The sequence below is a fragment of the Aulonocara sp. 'chitande type north' Nkhata Bay genome, linkage group LG14 (genome assembly GCF_057382095.1).
Source record: "Aulonocara sp. 'chitande type north' Nkhata Bay isolate Kocher_YH1m ecotype deep benthic linkage group LG14, A_spYH_male_GT1.1, whole genome shotgun sequence".
NCBI classification, from domain to species: domain Eukaryota; kingdom Metazoa; phylum Chordata; class Actinopteri; order Cichliformes; family Cichlidae; genus Aulonocara; species Aulonocara sp. 'chitande type north' Nkhata Bay.
In genome coordinates, this window is record NC_141357.1 from 15,499,915 (window position 1) to 15,523,645 (window position 23,731).

Below are 23,731 nucleotides of genomic sequence, written 5' to 3' on the forward strand. Positions count from 1 at the left end.
CCGTCATAGGCTAGAGTTGAGCCGAGAGCTTTATGGGGAAATAAACCTTCCAAATATTTGCATACAGCAAATAGCTGGAGCCTCGTGTCGTATGTTTCCAACAGCGCTGCCGCTACGAGGCATCAGTCATGAGCTGGGGCTCAGTCTGAGAAGCTAAGTGGACAATCAGTGTTTATCCAGTGGCATATGTTAATTGGCTTGTTAGGCAGAGGCAGCGCCTTGTCTAATCATGTGCTTTAATGCAAATCCAGTTCGTGCAAAGTTCAGCCTTCTATTGTTTTAGCAGCCATATTCCATTAAATCCAAAGGTGTGCACGCCTGTGGTTTTCTTAAACCAATAAATTTTGAATATTCTACTCAAGAAAAAAAATTAAAATAAAAGAAGGAAGGTGTTGTCAAAGCCATAATCTGTGAGCCACGTATACAGTGCAGTCTGGTCTTTTTCTGGGTAACACCCTCATGAACACATTGTGGCCAAGCTAAAACACCTCGTCTCCCTTTTTCTCTCTTTGCTCCATATCCTTGTTTCCTTCTGTCTCGGTCAACAGTGTGCACTGCAATAAAGAAAAAACACATCACTCAACAGCTTTCAATACATCTGCCCAACCTCTTAGGGTATTTGTTTGCTCAGACTCCGCTGCCCCGGCACCTGCATTTTATACTTCTCTCTGCGTTATCGGACTCTAATAGACAGCTGCTGAAAGCTGGTGTGAAATATCTGTATGCTACAGTGTGCAGACCCTGATTCGCAGAGGCCTGTAATATCTAAATAATGGGATGAAACACTCTCGGGTATGAAATGTTTACATATTTTTCCCCTTTACTGGCATAATTTGTGAAAATCACTTGATGTACCGCCTAAAATTTAGAGCCACCATATCTGTAGCGGCTCAATCTGACGATGAATAAGCAACAAGTAACAGGATGTAAATAATATTTTGCCTCCAAGTTAATAATTGCTCAATTTAACAGGGAGAGTCCTTTGGTGCAATATGGTGTAGCTTTGTTTCTTCACAGCATCAGCACTGTAGACGCCTAAAATGAATCAAAAATGATCACTAATGTGCTTTAAGCCGTCTCTAAACCACAGCGCAGCTTAAAGTTATAAAGATGAAACTGGTTTAGCTTTTTTCATGATATCTGTTGATTTCAAAAAATGTATTATTGTCAAATTAGTTAACGTTAGCAGCATTTGTCTTACTGCATACAATAAAGTGTACATTTAAATAGAAAGAATCCACCTATGAAGATGGCCTCAGTTTTCACAGTTTCTGCAACATGGCTCCCACTGTTTTGTCTTCACTGTGTGTTTATAGTCTGTCTCTCATTCCCATGTAACATTAACATTTCATTATCCAGAGGAAACAATAGAAATATACAAAAGGAAAAAATAATGGAAGTCTCCGCATCCAGAAAGGTTAAAATATTGATGGGGTTGCAGGTAAATGACTCAAAATCTGAGCGAGAGGATGAAAATGTGGGCTATAAGGAGAGCGAGCAAGGCGAAGAGGGGAAGACATCACTTGTAAAGCTGGGCTCTGAGGGGGCTTGGGCGCATAATCAATGAAGTGAAGTGTGTGTGTGTTGTATCTGTGGCGTCGAGTCGGCTTCACAGAAGCCAATCCTATTTTTACAGGGTAGACAGGTCTGTTGCTATGCTCTTTGAGAAGGTCTCCCGCAGCTTGGAAAACGACACAGATTCAATTGATTATTGATGATTTGATCCATTATACACTCAAAGGAACGTGTTGACACCAGCAGAAATAGACTCTGTACTTATTCATTTCTTTTTAGGGAGAGGTGTGAATGCAGGGAAGACACATGCTGTCTAGAAAAAGGTGAGCATGACGAGCTCGTTTTAACTATTTATTAAGTATTTCATTATTTACTTCTAAAACTCTCAGCTAAAGCGTGTAACCGGTTCAGTTATCGGTTTAAAATGTTTCGATAAAAGTGAAATAAAATCATGTGATTGGATTTTGGTTGAAAGCACAACATTAAAAGGTCGATATCAGAGTGTCATTGTAAGCTTTGACTCAAAGAAAAGATGTTTGTCTGTCTCTCTTTGTGGTAAACATGTAGCTAAACTGATGCTTAAGTGATTAAACATACTGTACAGGCGGGATTATTGTTCACAAACAAGTCACTCAGATTGCCTCCTGTGTGTTTTTTTTTTTTCTATTTTATGTCATCTTGTCCAGATGTCATCTATTAGACATCAGATTAGGAAGAGTGGTGTTGGATTAGCCAATCCGGAGCCAGAATCATCTTAGATTAGATTATAGTATATGGACATTTGGGTCGCTGCAGTGGCTCTGCTCAGCCAAAATAACATTAAGTCAGTGTTACACTGCTAGACACTACACAGACTGTAATCAGCAGACGAGCAGAAGGAGGATGACGGCATTACACAGAAGGATATAAAAAACAAAAAAATCCTGCTTTTTTACAACTCAATTACAGTTTGCCAAAAGCTGCCCAACTTCACCAGAAAAAAAAATCAACACTGTTCTTTTCATAAGGGGGTTAAAACGGCAGATGCCCACATAGCCTCTTGTGGTTGCGTGAACAATTGCATGTAAAATCTTAGAATTTTCCAGATGGTTAGTTGTGTGGCCACCGCCACGCCTTATCAGGAAACCCATACAAATGTTAGACAAGCTTCTGGTGTGTGATTTAGTTTGTGGAAGGTGCTTAAATGTAATAATAATATTGATAATACTACCGGTAAATAAAACTGCCTTTAAATAACAGCTACAAACAGGACGTGAACCCAAGACTCGTGTGCTTCTACATCCAGTAAATGTGAACTCTTTGTATTACCTCATCTGACTCCTAAAGGCTTCCTGGCACAGAGTCTTTTTCACCATCTGTCTCACAGAGGCACTAGACCAACAAATCTGCCCACCCTCACGTCCCGTATGTCATTTTAAGATTCATCAGCACTAGTGGCATTTTGTTGTTGAGGGATATGAGGATGTATTATGGAAAAGTCTACAACAATAGCTTTCCTAACAGGAGGTATGTGTGTGTCCTCAGACTGCAGAAAGCCCAGAAATCTGAGCGTGTGCAAAGAAGGTGATCAGGCCTTCAGTACAGACAGCCCTGCTAATAATAATGGTTATTTTCTCCTCCTCCTCCTCTCCCGCTTTCTCTTTTCTCAGTGTTTGTGCCCAGGCCTCCTGGCAGATAGATGTGCAGAGATTACACCTTCTAATTGGTGCTAGCGGCTGTGGGACAGTGTGGTTCACTGTAGTTTAGTGCTGTGTAGACTGGTTTTTATGTAGTGTGGATTTGTAGTAATGATGATAATGACTTCAGAATGGCAAATTTGCTGTTTAACAGAAAACTGCACTAAAGCATGTAAAGTAATGAGATCACAATAGGCTAAACAAAAGTGTGCATTTTTTCCATTAGCAGATTTTTGTTCTTTATTATTATTATTGTTAACTTTCGTAAGTGCTGGTAATGACTGAGTAGATCATGGCCTTTATTATTGATTAAATCATGGTTCAAAATATTAGTAGAAGTGGACTGACATTCCAGTCTTATTTAACATGAACAATTTGCATAAATAAGTATGAAACAGTTTTTCTCTGTTTCACAGACTATCATCTACCATTGATCATTTCTTAGGTATTTATTGTTTCTTGTTTGCATTACATGCAGTTTGTGCCAAACCTGTTATTATATCCTTCTGGCTAATTTATTACAGAAGCTCTAAAAGGAAGCAAAATTCATTTGATACTCTACTACCTGGAAAATGTAGTTACAGCATATCACTTTTCTGAGGGGTTAAAGTTTCTCTAAAGCAGGATGAGACAATGTTTCAAAGGAGCTATAGTGGTAGTTTTGTTAGCTTGTATTTTATAGCCATCTTTTGGTTTCTGCAAACACATATTGAGGTTTGACACTTTGTCTATACTTTGGAAGTGAATCAGGCTGCACAAATTACCTGACACAACTCACATGATGAATGATAAAGTTGTTAATTTGTGATATAATTGGAGATGACACTGACCTGGCTATGGGACGGCAATGCTATCTCACTCCTTTGAATCTGAGGCTTTTTGTGTCACTCACAAAGTGCGGAGAAGTGATAGATAACGATCTCACAATGAAACAGGAAGTGTTGCTTTTCTATTAGCTGCACATTTCGCAGTGTATTCATCTGCAGGAACACGACATCCACACACACATACATATGCATGCTCTATGTCTGCCATATGCCATTTATGAACACAGGCTCTGTGTGACGCCTCTCCCTGTGCAAGTGTATCTGTGTAAGTATGTGATTCTGGTTGCATTTGTCACTCTTTTTTCCTGGGGTGTGTGTGTGTCAGGTCTGATTAAAGTTAACCCCTGTGAGGCGGCTGGTGCACCCCTCCTCTGTCTCTCCTTCTGCTCTCCCTCCACTCTTCCGTCCCTCTATCACTCCATCCCTGGTCTCCTTCCTCCTGGCAGTCTGACAGCACAGGAGAATATGCTCCCTCAAGGTCTCACCCTCCCTTTCTGGCTCCCGCGGGTGCCGTTTCCGTGGAAACAGTGTCAGAGTTGACTGGGTGGGTGCAGATAGATGGCTGCCCTTTATCGGACTACACCACTGGTCCATTAAACGCTACCAGGCAGGACCTGTGCACACACACGCACCCCTCTGTTCTCACCCTGAATGGACCGTTCCACCTGACACGCGTGAATATTAGTCGGCCCAGGCAGAGTGTGTGTGTGTGTGGTTGTGTGTGTGTTTGTGCTTTCTTTGTCAGTGTGGATATTGAATGTCTGTGCTTATTACTGCCTATGTGCAGCCTGTGCATGTATGTGTGTGACTGACTGGCAAAATCTCTCATTGAACTGGACGTATTTGGGGAGAATTTCTGTGCAAGTGTCTTCCTTCCTCTCTGTCCTTGGGAAAGAAACAAAATGGAGACTGTTTTTTTTTCCCTTGCTTTGTCTCCCTCCGCTCGAAATGATGTAGCAAAGACAGCCAGATCCCTCCACAGCTAGCTTTAGTGAGAGTGAATGCGACCGCTCTGTTTAAACAACTGTATTATTGCACTCTCATAAACATGACTGGAGTAATTGACTGTTAAATTATTTAAATGCAGACAGTTGCAGTTTGTGTTGAGACCACACATCAGCAGGGAGCAACGTGGACAAGCCAACACAGATGCAAAATTTCTTAATTTAAAAAGGAGTTGATGGAAAACACCTGGCTCTTTGGATCTGGCTGGAACATCAAAATATACATATTACATGAATTAAAACCTATCATGTATCATTCAATCTCCTTTTGTTCCCACATTGGTGTTTTTACTCTTCTACAGTTGATACTCTACACCTTATACAGCTACGATAAACCAGCCTCGAACCAAATGCAGCTGTAGGCTCATGAGTAAAAACCTCCAAATGAAAATATGTCTCAGTTTGCACATGCTTAAAGCCAATGAGCCCTTACTGGAAAGAAACATTTGCAACAACCTTAAATGATCTGAAAACGTTTAATATCGAAAACATGTCATTTGTAGAAAATTATTTTACTATTTTGCACACCCGTTGGAAATGGGGTTCCCAGGCACTAATCTGAGAACCACTGACCTGACCAGTTGCATTGCACCAACTGCATATGAAGTCTTGACTCAACCATGTTTTTGCCATATTTGAGTGGCAACATATTAGAAAACTTTAACAGGGACGCAGCTTATCAGTACATAACATCCCCCACCGCACCCCTCCCGACACAGTATTAAAGTAATTACCTCATGCCAGATCCCGACTGAGTTTAGTAGCATGTGATAATCCATGTAGGCGGCATATGGGAGGAGGGGAATTAGAAGTCCAGAAGAAAATAAAGAAATTAAAGCATCCTGGTGGCTTTCTGCAGACCTGTAGGAGGGAACACTCAGCTTCTCCATGTCACTCCAAGGGTGGGTTTGTGCATGCATGTTTGGGAACGTTTGAGAAGGAGTGACATGATTTGTAACTGTGTTAAGATATTTTTACATCTGAAGAGGGGTGTTGCATGCCAAGTAATTGCGTACCAGACAGGTGGTGTAATTAATTACTAGGGGTGCAACGATACACAAAATTCACGGTTCGGTTCGGTTCGATACTTTGGTGTCACGGTTCGATATTTTTTCGATACAAAAAAAATGTTCATGCCTTTTTAATTTGTCATTTATTAAGATTATAAATATATATTTTAACTCAAAAGTACAGTTTTTAAATTTAACCCTAACCCTTGTGCGTGTTTTTTATTTTGACAGCGAATGCGCACCTGCGGACCACTTATGTGCAGCCCTGGTTATTTAGCTCGTCATATTGCAGCTACAGAAATTCTTTTGTCCATGAAACCATAAAGCTGCACTTTCTTTTTGCCTTATAGTCTGATTTGTCATAACTTTTCCGTTTTGTGGTAAGCTTTTCTTTGGCTGTCACTTCTTCACCCTGACCTGTCTTATTTGGCTCAGCAGAACTAAAATATATATCCTGCTGCTTTTACACACGGACTCACATAAGCTCAGCGATGCTCTGCGCGATCAACCTCTCACATGTTTAAGCTTGCTGCGGGAGATTTCACTTGTCATGTTTGCATAGTAAGCTAACGATTAATAAGACGATGTCAGAGGAATTGGTGCGCAAATTATCATCACTCACAGATCAGTGCTGTCGCTCTCTATACACAGTTCGCACGATTGTGTTAAGAGATTTTTCTACATTATACAATATAACCAAATCTCTATAATACAATATAATCAAGTGTGCCTTATATTTTGTGTGTTCATATATTTTCACATAACCAAGCTTATTGTTAAGGAGAACATAATGCATTCCTTACCTCAGTGTGTGATGTCAGATAAGCATGATATACTTCTGCATCGTTATTTTCAGTGTATGTGTGCAAGGTCAGATAAGCTGAGATAATGCCTGACCTCTCCCTTTTCTGTTAAAAGAGGAAGTACTATGTAACCAGTTTTACCCTATAAATAAAGAACCAAGCCTGCGCTCAGTGTGTGTGTCTACTCAGAGGCATTCACCCGTGCGCACGTTTTCTAATACTCTCTGAGTCGGTCTGCAGTGTCTTATATTTTCTTGCTTGTGTTTGAACAAATGTCAACCCCTGACAGATTGCAAATTGAAAGGAAATTCAAACACGATTTCAATATGTCACATATTGACGGTGGCTCACCGATGCCAATGACATAATTACCCAGCTACATTTCTGAAAGAATGCAAAAGCATTGACATATATTTTTCCTACAATAGCCTGACGGGCAGGGCAGAGATAGATTTTGGTAGCCTGACTGAAAAAAATCGCTAGCCCCGGGACGTCGGGCTAGCGATATTGCGAGCCCTGTATCTGATTGAGGAATCACTCATCTTTGGAAAAGAGAGTTTATTACAGAGAAATGTCTCTTTCCAAAATAAAAGCTATACTATCCGCTTCTTCTGGGCTATATTCTCAGCAGCATATTAAACATATAAGGAGAATCATGTGCTAACAGCTGTCTAAATGACTCGGCTAAAGTTAGTAGCATGCTTGCTTGTTTTTGTCTGCTTTCACTTGTCTTTGCACTAGGATGATGTCGGCGTAAATGTGCAGTCATATTCGTTGTGTTCCCACTAGTGCTTTCAGGTTAATCTCGTTGAAATGACGTTAACGCCACAACACGGCAAATCTCCGTTAATGAGCTACCGCCGATCGCCCCGTGCATGGGGCTAGACGGCCAACACGTTAACGAGCTAACTGCGCTAACACACTAGTTCCCACCCATGTAATTGAGCATTGCGTGGCACATCCAACATACTGTTTTACTTTAGTCCATGACTCGCTTACCTTCAGGGTCATACGTCACATGAAAACCAAAATAATTCCAAACGCCAGATCTGAATGAGGGTGGGGGAAGTCCATGTTGCAAGGAGAGCTTAACTTCTGTCTCGCTAGCTTGCCCTGCGCTCTTCCTTCTGACTATGCTGTCTGTGTTGAGCGCTCAGTGGATCTGCACTCGACAGTGCAGCCTAGGCGGAGTAGTCGAACGCAGATTCACTGAGCGCTCAACACAGACAGCATCGTCAGAAGAAAAGTTGATAAAATAAATTACAAATTTTGTATTGTTCGATACATATGCGTACCGAACCGAAAGCACTGTATCGAACGGTTCAATATCGATACGAATATCGTTGCACCCCTATTAATTACATTATTGGAGACCGAGTGCGTGGCTGTATGCTGTGAAAAGAGTCATCATAATATCACAGAAAACCTCAGCGGTTTGATAATGAGATGATGAAAAAAATCAGCTCCATATTGTCAGAATCACATTCTAATGTGGATGACCTCCCCCACAGAGACTTTGTAAATTGATTGAACTGCCACAGAGCCCGTACTTTCGACAAATTCTCATCCAATTTCACCTCCTGTTTTTTTGGCACCGGGGTATCTTTTCCTAGTTGATTTGCATCAATAAACCTCAGTAAGCAAGGCATTGTAATGCCTAATCGGGCGGTAATGAGCCGTTGCATTATGCATAGTGCTGAGGTTCAAGCTTATTAGTTGCTTGGTTGCCCATAACATTTTCCTGTCTTCTCCGCGCTACTTCAGTGTTGCATGATTGTCAATGCAATCTCCCTTTTCTCTCTCACCTCCTTTTCTCCCTCTCTATTTCAGCCCTATATGTTCTCTCGGTCCCTCTCCCACTTCCCTCTCTCCGCTGTTCTAAAAATAGTCTCCTATTATCCAGGAGGCTTGGGCCATGTACAGTTAGGCAGCAATCAGCATGGCGGCCATGCACATAACGGTTCACAATAGCTGTCATTCCACTAACGCTAGCTAATATAATTCTCTGTGCATTACAGAACCCTGCTGGACCGAACAGAGGGTTATAGTCCGTGCTAATTAAAGGTCCTGTATTTTTCTAACGAGTTAATAGACAACCCCGCGGTTGAATAAAATCTCTAAACCGTTTTCCACAAAATACCTCACAAACATAGCTTTTTTCAGAGCTATCCTTTTGTGTCTTTACTTTAAATGCAGATGTGCTGCTGCTCACCATCATTTGTGTCCAGAGGAGAATGCAGTCAGTATTTAGGGTCCAGCTGCAGTGCTAGGAAGTTACTGCCACTTTTTTTTTCTTTTTTTTTTCTTTTTTCTTTTTTTTTTTTTTTTTTTGCCTGTCCCATTTGGTTCTTTAGCCATCAGAATTGTTGTCTGAAGACCAACAAGGATACCCAATGGATTTACTTTGCCAAATGGATCGTCGTGGCATTGCCGTATTGGTCCATTTGGTCGATCTTTGTTTTTATTATTTATTATATTTTATTTTCAGATGTTACAGACGGGACAGACATGAGTGAGGGATAGGAAAGGGAGAAAGAAAGAGGAAGGAAAGGAAAAACAGAAGGGGAGAGGGACAGTGAGAAAGGGGGGGGAGAAAAAAAATAAAAATCTCCTGGATCACCTGTTGAGAGAAAAATAGAAAACAAGCAAAAAAAAAAAAAAAAAAAAAAGCAACATACTAAACACAACACCATCGCATTAATCTAGCTAAGTGTAAACAGCAGTAAATACTAAATATTCAATGTTGTTGTGCAGCACGTAGGACAGATGTGCTTCGAAGTAGTAGCCAAGAAAGGTGTAATTTAAGTCTACGAGCAGTGAACACCCGTGTGCATACCTGTGTGGATCAGCATGCTTGCATTCCAAAGGTTTCTCCATGTAACGATCTGCTAGGGAGTGTGGGGGGGCCACAGCCCCGTCCTCCAGGGTATGAAGCAGGTATGGAGGAGATCAATACCTCTCCTCCATACTCTGGAATAGCTCTGGTGATGCACGAGTAGTTGAACTTTTGACGTCCTCCCATTGTCCTCCATGCCTTTCCCTGTTTACATTTGTAAAAATTAGTCTCAGGCAATGTGCTTGCAGAGTAAAATGTATAACTGTGCATCTCTGAAAAATGTTTATATGCTTGCAAACAGCCGAATATTTGCAATCTAATCCAGCATTCTCCGCGATGGACATGCTGCAGTATATTCGATAGGTTTGATCAAATGGCCTTTTGACACAAAAGCTCATTTGAAAACCTTTGATATATGTTGTCTTGTTCTTGTCAATTGTACATAGCCAGTGCTGAGTGAATTTATGATATGGGTTTATGATAAGACACCTTTTAGTCACTCTAGCTTTCTTCTGAGGTTAGCACATCAATTCTTTTAAACAAGGGTCTGAATCTGCTTCTAAGATAATTGTTGATCTTTTTCTCTGCAGTGCCAAGGGCTTCCAGCACCACCGAATGACCAACGGGGCCATGAATGTTGAGATTGGAAACCCTGCCTATAAGATCTATGAAGGAGATCCTGATGATGATGCTGGGGAACTTCTGGACTCCGACTTTGCTTTAGACCCAGACAAGGTAACAAAGCTTAAAAAAGCCATTTCATTACAAAATATCTGAAAATGCCTGGTAGTGGCTAACCATGCAGATATTTCCACATTTATGAGTCCTTTTGTGAGTTTTTTTTTTTTTTTTTAATGAATTGGTTTTGGTTGTGGAATCATTATAGACAGTAAATAGACCCTTCTTTGTGATCTAAAGAACACTGGATGAAAGTAGCTGGGTTTCTCAATATATTCCTGTCCTTTGGACGTCTAGTGAAAAACAGTTTTGTCTTGACTGATCTGTAATCACTTTTCTACATTTATATCCAGTTTTTTGCCATCGAGATCGCCACAGTCCAAATGCAAAAGCTTTAAAGCAAGACTTAGGAAACCAGTGGGTGTCATTATGGTATTTACTTCTGGCATCTGTAATGAATTTTGGAATGAATATTGTTAGAATTATGTGAATCATATACTTTAGTTCTGATGAGTGGCTCCATAGTCTCATGGTTTACACGTTGTGGCTCGAGTGGTTTGTATACAGATCGATGCTTGGGCAAGATCCTGAACCCTGAGTTACCTCTGTGTGTGTGAATGCATTCAGCAGATAAAAGCACAGTATGAAGGCACTATATAAATACCATTTCTTTTACATTCACCTAAGAAGTGAAAAAATCTCCAGTTTAATCCCAGCTGGAGACAAAAATCCCTTGGGGGTGTCAGGAACGGAAATCCACTGTGAGTAAGGGGAGCAGCTGAATAAAGCTTTTATGCTGGAGCCCTCATGGTCACTATATTCAAACACTTTTCACCACAATCATAAAACATCAAATGAGGAATTGTCCATAAAGTCCTGAGTGCTTAAAAAGAAGTTGCAAGTTCTTCACTGGAAATACACCTACTGGTTTGTTGGGGGCAGATGATTAGTGCCCAGACTTTCAGAAACAAATAACCAAACACAGAAAACATAACAAACCACAAATGTCTGCCAGGGTTCCAGCACTGAGCTGGGAAACATCTTGTTATTTATGCGAGCTGAGCCTATTTGAATAAGCAAAATACTGCTTCTTTCACAATATACCAAATCTTTTCATTTCTTTTGCCTGAGTCACTGAGAAATTTTCTTCACTCCGCAGCCGACCAACTTCACGAACCCAGTGTATGCCACCCTGTACATGGGTGCCCACAACAGCTGCAATTCTCTGGCGAGCACTGATGAAAAGAAGGAGCTCCTCTCCCAGGTTGATGAGGACATGAGCGACCCCCTGGCATAGACCTCGGCATGGACTGAACTCTGCCAACATTGCCCTGCCTCGCCCAACCTAGAGCCAGCGAGCTCTCTCATTTTATGCCTTTACCAACTGAAAAGAAAAGCAACGAAAAAACATAAAAACAAGAACACTGTATAAAATGTATAAAATGAAGAACTACTTTTTTTAAGTGATTGCAGTATTATATTTTGTTCTTTGACAAAAAGGAAAACAAATCCTCTGGTGACGGAAAAGAAACCATTTTATAGACATTTTATCCAGTTCTTTTTCATTTTGCTCACTTCCTCACAACTTCTCTCTCTCACACACACACAAACACACATTTCTCACGCATTCAGCCACTACCTCTGTGCAAATGTAAAAGATACAAATGGCAGTGGAACAATTTTAATTTTTTTATTTTTGTATAAATTGTGTAGGGGAAAAGAGAAAAAAAACATTTTTGTTCCATCCTAGAAAATGTTGCCAAGTCTTCGTTGTTCATGAAAGAGAGGAGATGCGTCAGTGCTCACCACGAATGCTTCCTGGATGCTGGTTCACATTTTGTGTATATGTATGTTTGCTACTGGAGGTCTTAGAGGGAAAGGCGAGGTGATGTTTAACTGCACGTGTATGCACAAGAGACTCGGCATCTGATCTGTTGTTGCAAAGAGCTACATTCAAGTGATTGTCTTTTACCTCCTTGCACAGACTAAAGTTACATATATATATATATATATATATATATATATATATTATAAATATATATATTTCCATATATATGAACCTATTAACAAAGTGTCTTGAAAATATACCCAGGAATACAAACATCAGTAACAAATAGCAGTCTGTACTTTTTAATGTTTTTCTTTTGTTTTTTTAAGTCATTGTATAATTGACATACTTTGTGTCACCGATGAATGAATCATGGCAGTGTGTTAGTGTGCGCTGGATGAAGATGATTGTAATTAAGTCCACATTCCAGGATGAAAAAGCCTGGGATGATATCCGTGGCCTTGGATTAGCCTACTGCAGGACACCCTGGACAGGAGCTGGGGCTTTGTTCTGAAACTCTTCTGGAGTAGAGACAAGCTTCTGTGAATTTCCGGTCATCCTCTAAAAAAAAAAAAGAACCTGCGACCAGTAATTAGCCGAGAACGGTTGCTTTCAACTTTTGTTCCTCGTCTTTTGATTGTAAACATACTTTCAGGAAAGGCCAGGGAGACCGTCTGATGGTACGTACTTCTGTGGGAGGTTGGATTTTTTTTTCTTTCCTTCACTGTATGTAATTACATGGACATGTAATTTAGGTTAATGCTCATTGTTAAGTGCATTCTCAGGAAGGAGACTGATCGGCTTCCTGATAAGCATTCCTTTCTCCATTCCTTTGCTTTGCTGCTAACCATCCGGATTTTTAGTCTGGGAAGTGTGGCTCTATGTCTCACTGCTCACCGTATTGCTTTTAATCACCTCAGCTTGTCAGCCATACCTACCATATCACTGCATGGTGCTCACACACACAGAGACACACTTAACCAAGAGGAAACTCTGGCTTTAGTCCTCAAATGTTAACAGTATTCATCACATTTTTTCTTTAAATTCTGTTTTTTTTTTCTTGCTTATTTGCTTTTAACATCCTGCTCTGTTAAATCGCCATGTAAGTTGGAACAATCATATTTCATTTGGAGAATTTCTTTAACTGGCAAAAACCCACGTTTGTGGTTCTGATTGTTTTGTTATAATTCGATTTCTGTTTGATATAAGGAATTAAATGGATTTTTATAGTAGAAATGTACGATGGCCGTGTCTGTCATTTGGAAAGATGGAGAGGAGAAGCAGTCTACTTCATACTTCAGTACATTAGAAAATAGCCTCACTTATCATTAAAGAATGAAGAAATAAAACACAAACATGTAGAAAGCACTTGCTTGGATGTTGCTTAATCTGGAAAGGCTTCTGAATTGTAATGAAAGTCTTTGGTCTTGTTACATAAATCATCATATTTATTAAACAGGAAGTGTTGTCTTTCAGTCAACAGACAATCCCAAGAATAGCTTTTTCTTAAAAAAAAAGTATGTTTCTTTTGATTTCAATACACACAAGAATAGTGTTTTATACAATCTTGAGCCAAATTTAAGTAGTGTTAAGATGTATTGCTCCCTTTGTGCCAATGTCATGCAAGTCTCTAAAGCTGTTAGGAGGAATAATCTGTATTAAAACGGATAAGAAAAAGAAGCTTTAAATGCACTTCATCCTTCATCTGTTAATACATTTAGAGCAGGCTAACCAAACAGCAAGTGTGCCTTTGAAACAGTAGTCCACCTGGAGTCTCCTTCATGCGTCTGTCACCTCCTAACTGTCACACACGGTGTGACAGGAAGTGTTGTCAAGGCACGTAATATTCTGTTTTTAACCACCACTTGGTCAAGGCACAAAACTCTGGGGACTCTCGTGTCAGCTGTTCTGATGTACTACAGGTAAAAAGGAACTAACATACCTTTAAGCTTTTTTTGTGCCTTCAACTTGCATATTGTTGTCAGGATTATAAGGCTAATGTTATATTACAAGGCGGTAAAAAATACAATCTTTACCAAATGAAAGATGTAAAATAAACAAATTATGGCTGACTGACGAGAAATAACACAAAAAGGCACTTCTTAAGCGGAACATCAAACTTTGGAGTAATTTGGTTTGTCTAGCTTGACAAGAAGAACCAGTACAGTGATGGTCTTTGCTCCCAGATACAATCAAAATAAACAATATTAAGTCTGATTGAAAGCGTCTCGAAGACTTGGCGTAACGCTGCGAAACAGTCCACGAATGTCTGTTATGACATCGCACCTCCTCTGTTATTTGCAGGAGGCTTTTGCAGGTGTCTTAAAGGCAGGCGTCCCAGCAGCAGCAGAAGAGTCGGCAATTTATCTTGGCTGCCTCCCAGTTTAAATCCTGCTATGACTGCGTAATCTTCGGATATTAATGGGTTTTAGGAATGTCCACATTAAGATCCACATGCTAGCAGGCACTTGTTAGTGAAAGCACAATTCCTCCTCCAGTCCTCAGATGGCCTCACCTGTGCTCTGGTCATCCTCCCAAAGGTCAGTGCCGACAGAGCAGGGAAAGCCTTCTGCTCGCGGTGACGAAGGAGTAGTAGCGCGTTGTGCTTCTGTAATCATGCCTGCTCATTTAAAGTGGTTGTAAAAGGGCATCCATAAATAAATAAATTACCGGGCTAAAACAAGGGCTTTGTCCTGTCCTCGCTTTTCAGTCTTTGTGATCTGCAGCCTCAGGGTTGAGATGCGCCACTGGGACAAAGGGAAGGGTTACAATAGGGAGGGGACTATAAGTGACGAATAAGTGGTTTAGGGTCTCTTCCAACCGCTCCGGATCAACGCGTCCGCTCGCAGGAAAGGCTGGTTTCGGAGATCTGTGAGTAGGCATGGAGAGGGGGGGTGAGAGACAGGGGGACACACATGTTAGACGACCAAGAGGTCAATCTGGACATTTGCTTCTGTTTACATCTCAATTTCTTAAGAGTGTTTTTAAGCAAGAAGAGCAGAGGATGTACACTCAGTTCTCACTTTATTAGGTACACCTAATTTATATCAGTTGTTCCCTCATTTCTGTAAATGAGGTTAAGCTAAAAAAAGAAAAGAAAATAGGAACACCTTACTGTATAATGCAGTACATGAAAACAGCACCACAAACCATATTTCCTCTTTTTTACAATGAAGATGAAACTATGAAAAGTTGCCTTTATTGCAGGACTGTTGTTAGTCTGCATTAGTTTGAGCTCCCTAATAAACTGACAACTGAGTGTTTATTGTTATAATTTTCAAATCCAGAAAATCTGGAAACACTTGTGCAGTTAAAACTTTGGGTTAAAGCTGAAATTGTCCATAAGAGCTACAAAATTAGCAAATGTGGCAGGAATGCCACATTCCCATAGCCTTGTATTTCAACTGCTAGAAGTTGTGCTTCAAAACGGAGAAATTCAAGGCTTTGAGACGATGATTTTGGCAAATCAGTAACACTAAACACTGAGGACGTTACAAAGTAACCACTCTGGTTACGATACAGTGGTCAACAAGCTCTTGAGTTTGCAGATTACCAAACAGGATGGCTGTCACAGAGGAAACAAAAGTGTGGATACAGACTGTGTTCACGTAAGTTTGATTCTGTTTTCTTCTAGAGCCTGTTGACCAAATAGCTGTTGAGCACACCGCAGATGACATTTAGCACAGACAAACATGGCGGACGCTGCCGACAGGTGAGAGGTAAATAAACAATGGACAACATGCAACATGTAACAGGAAGGGGTGAGGATGATACTCATTTCTAAGGAAAAAATTTGACATTAATACTAAAAGAAAAATGCCACTGGTGTTGCTTCTGAGGTGGGCTTTGTAGACACTTAAACACCTGAGTTCATATTTTAATGGCTGTTTTAAAAGCAGGTAAGTTGTTTCTTTTTAATACTATGCTGACTTCTTTTTACAAGTTCAACTTTGTGTTGTTTGCTAGCAAATTTTATAGTGTTGTAAAACTTGTGTGTGTGTGTTTCTTTGCTTGCAACTGAAGCACTAGTTGAAGCAGCTGACATCACTGTAGCAGCACACAGGAGCTGGAGGGCCAAGCAGGCCGGCTTTCAGCCAGGCTACCTTTCTTACCCTCTCCTAGGAGTGGGAAATACTGTCATTAATCTTCTTTTCAGCTGGAGTACAGGACGGTACTGCAAGCGTGTCAACATATTTTACACACAAAAACATATTGACACTCAATGCAACTTTCTCAGCTCCAGGCAAAGAGGTTTGGCTGACTCCTATCACCAGACACCTGATAGGAGTCTTCTCAACACAAACAACCAGTGACGGCACGAGTTAGTCATCAGTAGTCATAGTTGAGGGTGGGGTGGGATGACAGAAATCATGCTGCATGCACATGGAGGTAGTGGTAGTGGGTTGCGAGGGAGGGTGGGGGGTTCCCTCATTTCTGTAAATAAGGTTAAGCAAAAAAAAAGAAACAAAAAAAGAAAATAGGAACACCTTACTGTATAATGCAGTACATGAAAACAGCACCACAAACACTTCCTCTTTTTTACAATGAAGATGAAACTATGAAAAGTTGCCTTTATTGCAGGACTGTTGTTAGTCTGCATTAGTTTGAGCTCCCTAATAAACTGAGGGTGGGGGGTTCAAAATGCGTATGAGAGAAACCTGGTCAACCTTGGCATTAAAGGGGAAGGGCTAGCAGTTGGCATCGTCACAGAGGTTGGCTTTACAGAAGAAACGTGAGCCGCGTTTAGCAGTGCGGGCCTTGAAGGGCACGCTCTTCAGTACTGGGGGGCAGGAGGCGGACGAATAGAAAACATGTCACACCTGAAACACTGCCCTAAGGGGGAGGGGCAAACCTTGTGAAAGCCGGTCCGTTGCCATGCGTTTACATGCGTTGTTATGGATTATCTGTCCGTTGCCATGCATTTACATGCGTTGTTATGGGTTAACTGTCCGTTGCCATGGGTTACCGGTCCGTTGCCATGGGTTACCGGTCCGTTGCCATGGGTTAACTGTCCGTTGCCATGGGTTACCGGTCCATTGCCATGGGTTACCTGACCGTTGCCATGGGTTAACTGTCCGTTGCCATGCGTTGTTAGCCCAACGGACAGTTAGCCCATAACAACGCGTGTAAACGCATGGCAACGGACAGTTAACCCATAACAACGCATGGCAACGGACAGTTAACCCATAACAACGCGTGTAAATGCATGGCAACGGACAGTTAACCCATAACAACGCGTGTAAACGCATGGCAACGGACAGTTAACCCATAACAACGCATGGCAACGGACAGTTAACCCATGGCAACGGTCAGGTAACCCATGGCAACGGTCAGGTAACCCATGGCAACGGACCGGTTACCATGGCAACGGACCGGTAACCCATGGCAACGGACCTGTAACCCATGGCAACGGACCGGTAACCCATGGCAACGGACAGTTAACCCATAACAACGCATGGCAACGGACAGTTAACCCATAACCGGTCCGTTGCCATGCGTTTACACGCGTTGTTATGGGTTAACTGTCCGTTGCCATGCGTTGTTATGGGTTAACTGTCCGTTGCCATGCGTTTACACGCGTTGTTATGGGTTAACTGTCCGTTGCCATGCGTTGTTATGGGTTAACTGTCCGTTGCCATGCGTTGTTATGGGTTAACTGTCCGTTGCCATGCATTTACACGCGTTGTTATGGGTTAACTGTCCGTTGCCATGCGTTGTTATGGGTTAACTGTCCGTTGCCATGCGTTTACACGCGTTGTAAACGGACAGTTAACCCATAACAACGCATGGCAACGGACAGTTAACCCATAACTACGCGTGTAAACGCATGGCAACGGACAGTTAGCCTATAACAACGCGTGTAAACGCATGGCAACGGACAGTTAACCCATAACAACGCATGGCAACGGACAGTTAGCCCAAAACAACGCGTGTAAACGCATGGCAACGGACAGTTAACCCATAACAACGCATGGCAACGGACAGTTAACCCATAACAACGCATGGCAACGGACAGTTAACCCATAACAACGCGTGTAAACGCATGGCAACGGACAGTTAACCCATAACAACGCATGGCAACGGACAGTTAACCCATAACAACGCATGGCAACGGACAGTTAACCCATAACAACGCTTGTAAACGCATGGCAACGGACAGTTAACCCATAACAACGCGTGTAAACGCATGGCAATGGACAGTTAACCCATAACAACGCATGGCAACGGACAGTTAACCCATGGCAACGGTCAGGTAACCCATGGCAACGGTCAGGTAACCCATGGCAACGGACCGGTTACCATGGCAACAGACCAGTTACCATGGCAACGGACCGGTAACCCATTGCAACGGACCTGTAACCCATGGCAACGGACCGGTAACCCATGGCAACGGACAGTTAACCCATAACAACGCATGGCAACGGACAGTTAACCCATAACCGGTCCGTTGCCATGCGTTTACACGCGTTGTTATGGGCTAACTGTCCGTTGCCATGTGTTTACTGTCCGTTGCCATGCGTTGTTATGGGTTAACTGTCCGTTGCCATGCGTTTACACGCGTTGTTATGGGTTAACTGTCCGTTGCCATGCGTTTACAAGCGTTGTTATGGGTTAACTGTCCGTTGCCATGCGTTTACACGCGTTGTTATGGGTTAACTGTCCGTTGCCATGCGTTGTTATGGGTTAACTGTCCGTTGCCATGCGTTTACACGCGTTGTTATGGGCTAACTGTCCGTTGCCATGCGTTTACACGCGTTGTTATGGGTTAACTGTCCGTTGCCATGCGTTGTTATGGGTTAACTGTCCGTTGCCATGCGTTGTTATGGGCTAACTGTCCGTTGCCATGCGTTGTTATGGGTTAACTGTCCGTTGCCATGCGTTGTTATGGGTTAACTGTCCGTTTACAACGCATGTAAACGCATGGCAACGGACAGTTAACCCATAACAACGCGTGTAAACACATGGCAACGGACAGTTAACCCATAACAACGCATGGCAATGGACAGTTAACCCATAACAACGCATGGCAACGGACAGTTAACCCATGGCAACGGTCAGGTAACCCATGGCAACGGTCAGGTAACCCATGGCAACGGACCGGTTACCATGGCAACGGACCGGTAACCCATGGCAACGGACCGGTAACCCATGGCAACGGACAGTTATCCCATAACAACGCATGGCAACGGACAGTTAACCCATAACAACGCATGTAAACGCATGGCAACGGACAGTTAGCCCATAACAACGCGTGTAAACGCATGGCAACGGACAGTTAACCCATAACCGGTCCGTTGCCATGCGTTTACACGCGTTGTTATGGGCTAACTGTCCGTTGCCATGTGTTTACTGTCCGTTGCCATGCGTTGTTATGGGTTAACTGTCCGTTGCCATGCGTTTACACGCGTTGTTATGGGTTAACTGTCCGTTGCCATGCGTTTACAAGCGTTGTTATGGGTTAACTGTCCGTTGCCATGCGTTTACACGCGTTGTTATGGGTTAACTGTCCGTTGCCATGCGTTGTTATGGGTTAACTGTCCGTTGCCATGCGTTTACACGCGTTGTTATGGGCTAACTGTCCGTTGCCATGCGTTTACACGCGTTGTTATGGGTTAACTGTCCGTTGCCATGCGTTGTTATGGGTTAACTGTCCGTTGCCATGCGTTGTTATGGGCTAACTGTCCGTTGCCATGCGTTGTTATGGGTTAACTGTCCGTTGCCATGCGTTGTTATGGGTTAACTGTCCGTTTACAACGCATGTAAACGCATGGCAACGGACAGTTAACCCATAACAACGCGTGTAAACGCATGGCAACGGACAGTTAACCCATAACAACGCATGGCAATGGACAGTTAACCCATAACAACGCATGGCAACGGACAGTTAACCCATGGCAACGGTCAGGTAACCCATGGCAACGGTCAGGTAACCCATGGCAACGGACCGGTTACCATGGCAACGGACCGGTAACCCATGGCAACGGACCGGTAACCCATGGCAACGGACAGTTATCCCATAACAACGCATGGCAACGGACAGTTAACCCATAACAACGCATGTAAACGCATGGCAACGGACAGTTAGCCCATAACAACGCGTGTAAACGCATGGCAACGGACAGTTAACCCATAACAACGCATGGCAACGGACAGTTAACCCATAACAACGCGTGTAAACGCATGGCAACGGACAGTTAGCCCATAACAACGCGTGTAAACGCATGGCAACGGACAGTTAACCCATAACAACGCATGGCAACGGACAGTTAACCCATAACAACGCGTGTAAACGCATGGCAACGGACAGTTAACCCATAACAACGCTTGTAAACGCATGGCAACGGACAGTTAACCCATAACAACGCGTGTAAACGCATGGCAACGGTCAGTTAACCCATAACAACGCATGGCAACGGACAGTAAACACATGGCAACGGACAGTAAACGCATGGCAACGGACAGTTAGCCCATAACAACGCGTGTAAACGCATGGCAACGGACAGTTAACCCATAACAACGCATGGCAACGGACAGTTAGCCCATAACAACGCGTGTAAACGCATGGCAACGGACAGTTAACCCATAACAACGCATGGCAACGGACAGTTAACCCATAACAACTTATGGCAACGGACAGTTAACCCATAACAACGCTTGTAAACGCATGGCAACGGACAGTTAACCCATAACAACGCGTGTAAACGCATGGCAACGGACAGTTAACCCATAACAACGCATGGCAACGGACAGTTAACCCATGGCAACGGTCAGGTAACCCATGGCAACGGTCAGGTAACCCATGGCAACGGACCGGTTACCATGGCAACGGACCGGTAACCCATGGCAACGGACCGGTAACCCATGGCAACGGACAGTTATCCCATAACAACGCATGGCAACGGACAGTTAACCCATAACAACGCGTGTAAACGCATGGCAACGGACAGTTAGCCCATAACAACGCGTGTAAACGCATGGCAACGGACAGTTAACCCATAACAACGCATGGCAACGGACAGTTAACCCATAACAACGCGTGTAAACGCATGGCAACGGACAGTTAACCCATAACAACGCTTGTAAACGCATGGCAACGGACAGTTAACCCATAACAACGCGTGTAAACGCATGGCAACGGTCAGTTAACCCATAACAACGCATGGCAACGGACAGTAAACACATGGCAACGGACAGTAAACGCATGGCAACGGACAGTTAGCCCATAACAACGCGTGTAAACGCATGGCAACGGACAGTTAACCCATAACAACGCATGGCAACGGACAGTTAGCCCATAACAACGCGTGTAAACGCATGGCAACGGACAGTTAACCCATAACAACGCATGGCAACGGACAGTTAACCCATAACAACTTATGGCAACGGACAGTTAACCCATAACAACGCTTGTAAACGCATGGCAACGGACAGTTAACCCATAACAACGCGTGTAAACGCATGGCAACGGACAGTTAACCCATAACAACGCATGGCAACGGACAGTTAACCCATGGCAACGGTCAGGTAACCCATGGCAACGGTCAGGTAACCCATGGCAACGGACCGGTTACCATGGCAACGGACCGGTAACCCATGGCAACGGACCGGTAACCCATGGCAACGGACAGTTATCCCATAACAACGCATGGCAACGGACAGTTAACCCATAACAACGCGTGTAAACGCATGGCAACGGACAGTTAGCCCATAACAACGCGTGTAAACGCATGGCAACGGACAGTTAACCCATAACAACGCATGGCAACGGACAGTTAACCCATAACAACGCGTGTAAACGCATGGCAACGGACAGTTAACCCATAACAACGCTTGTAAACGCATGGCAACGGACAGTTAACCCATAACAACGCGTGTAAACGCATGGCAACGGACAGTTAACCCATAACAACGCATGGCAACGGACAGTAAACACATGGCAACGGACAGTTAGCCCATAACAACGCGTGTAAACGCATGGCAACGGACCGGTTATGGGTTAACTGTCCGTTGCCATGCGTTGTTATGGGTTAACTGTCCGTTGCCATGGGTTACCGGTCCGTTTCCATGGGTTACAGGTCCGTTGCCATGGGTTACCGGTCCGTTGCCATGGTAACCGGTCTGTTGCCATGGTAACCGGTCCGTTGCCATGGGTTACCTGACCGTTACCATGGGTTACCTGACCGTTGCCATGGGTTAACTGTCCGTTGCCATGCGTTGTTATGGGTTAACTGTCCATTGCCATGCGTTTACACGCGTTGTTATGGGTTAACTGTCCGTTGCCATGCGTTTACAAGCGTTGTTATGGGTTAACTGTCCGTTGCCATGCGTTGTTATGGGTTAACTGTCCGTTGCCATGCGTTTACACGCGTTGTTATGGGTTAACTGTCCGTTGCCATGCGTTTACACGCGTTGTTATGGGCTAACTGTCCGTTGCCATGCGTTGTTATGGGTTAACTGTCCGTTTCCATGCGTTTACACGCGTTGTTATAGGCTAACTGTCCGTTGCCATGCGTTTACACGCGTAGTTATGGGTTAACTGTCCGTTGCCATGCGTTGTTATGGGTTAACTGTCCGTTGCCATGGGTTACCGGTCCGTTGCCATGGGTTACAGGTCCGTTGCCATGGGTTACCGGTCCGTTGCCATGGTAACCGGTCCGTTGCCATGGGTTACCTGACCGTTGCCATGGGTTACCTGACCGTTGCCATGGGTTAACTGTCCGTTGCCATGCGTTGTTATGGGTTAACTGTCCGTTGCCATGCGTTTACACGCGTTGTTATGGGTTAACTGTCCGTTGCCATGCGTTTACACGCGTTGTTATGGGTTAACTGTCCGTTGCCATGCGTTGTTATGGGTTAACTGTCCGTTGCCATGCGTTTACACGCGTTGTTATAGGCTAACTGTCCGTTGCCATGCGTTGTTATGGGTTAACTGTCCGTTGCCATGCGTTTACTGTCCGTTGCCATGCGTTGTTATGGGTTAACTGTCCATTTACAACGCGTGTAAACGCATGGCAACGGACAGTTAACCCATAACAACGCATGGCAACGGACAGTTAACCCATAACAATGCGTGTAAACGCATGGCAACGGACAGTTAACCCATAACAACGCATGGCAACGGACAGTTAACCCATAACAACGCGTGTAAACGCATGGCAACGGACAGTTAGCCCATAACAACGCGTGTAAACGCATGGCAACGGACAGTTAACCCATAACAACGCATGGCAACGGACAGTTAACCCATAACAACGCGTGTAAACGCATGGCAACGGACAGTTAACCCATAACAACGCTTGTAAACGCATGGCAACGGACAGTTAACCCATAACAACGCGTGTAAACGCATGGCAACGGTCAGTTAACCCATAACAACGCATGGCAACGGACAGTAAACACATGGCAACGGACAGTAAACGCATGGCAACGGACAGTTAGCCCATAACAACGCGTGTAAACGCATGGCAACGGACAGTTAACCCATAACAACGCATGGTAACGGACAGTTAGCCCATAACAACGCGTGTAAACGCATGGCAACGGACAGTTAACC

General features: G+C 43.4%; 1 protein-coding gene across 2 annotated transcripts in view; it reads left to right on the forward strand.

Moving 5' to 3' along the window:
- LOC147314319 (low-density lipoprotein receptor-related protein 1-like) overlaps window positions 1-12,360 on the forward strand; it is a 51,178-nt gene extending 38,818 nt beyond the window's left edge. The window contains exons 1-3 of one of the 2 annotated variants that reach the window (XM_086261162.1): window positions 5,611-5,924; window positions 10,262-10,406; window positions 11,509-12,360. In XM_086261162.1, coding sequence (XP_086117288.1) covers window positions 5,911-5,924; window positions 10,262-10,406; window positions 11,509-11,646 — 297 coding nt within the window. In that variant the 5' untranslated portion in view covers window positions 5,611-5,910 and the 3' untranslated portion in view covers window positions 11,647-12,360. Of the gene's footprint in view, window positions 1-5,610; window positions 5,925-10,261; window positions 10,407-11,508 lie in introns of those variants that run through there. The other variant, XM_086261163.1, reaches the window with a different exon arrangement.
- The last annotated feature ends 11,371 nt before the right edge of the window (window positions 12,361-23,731 follow it).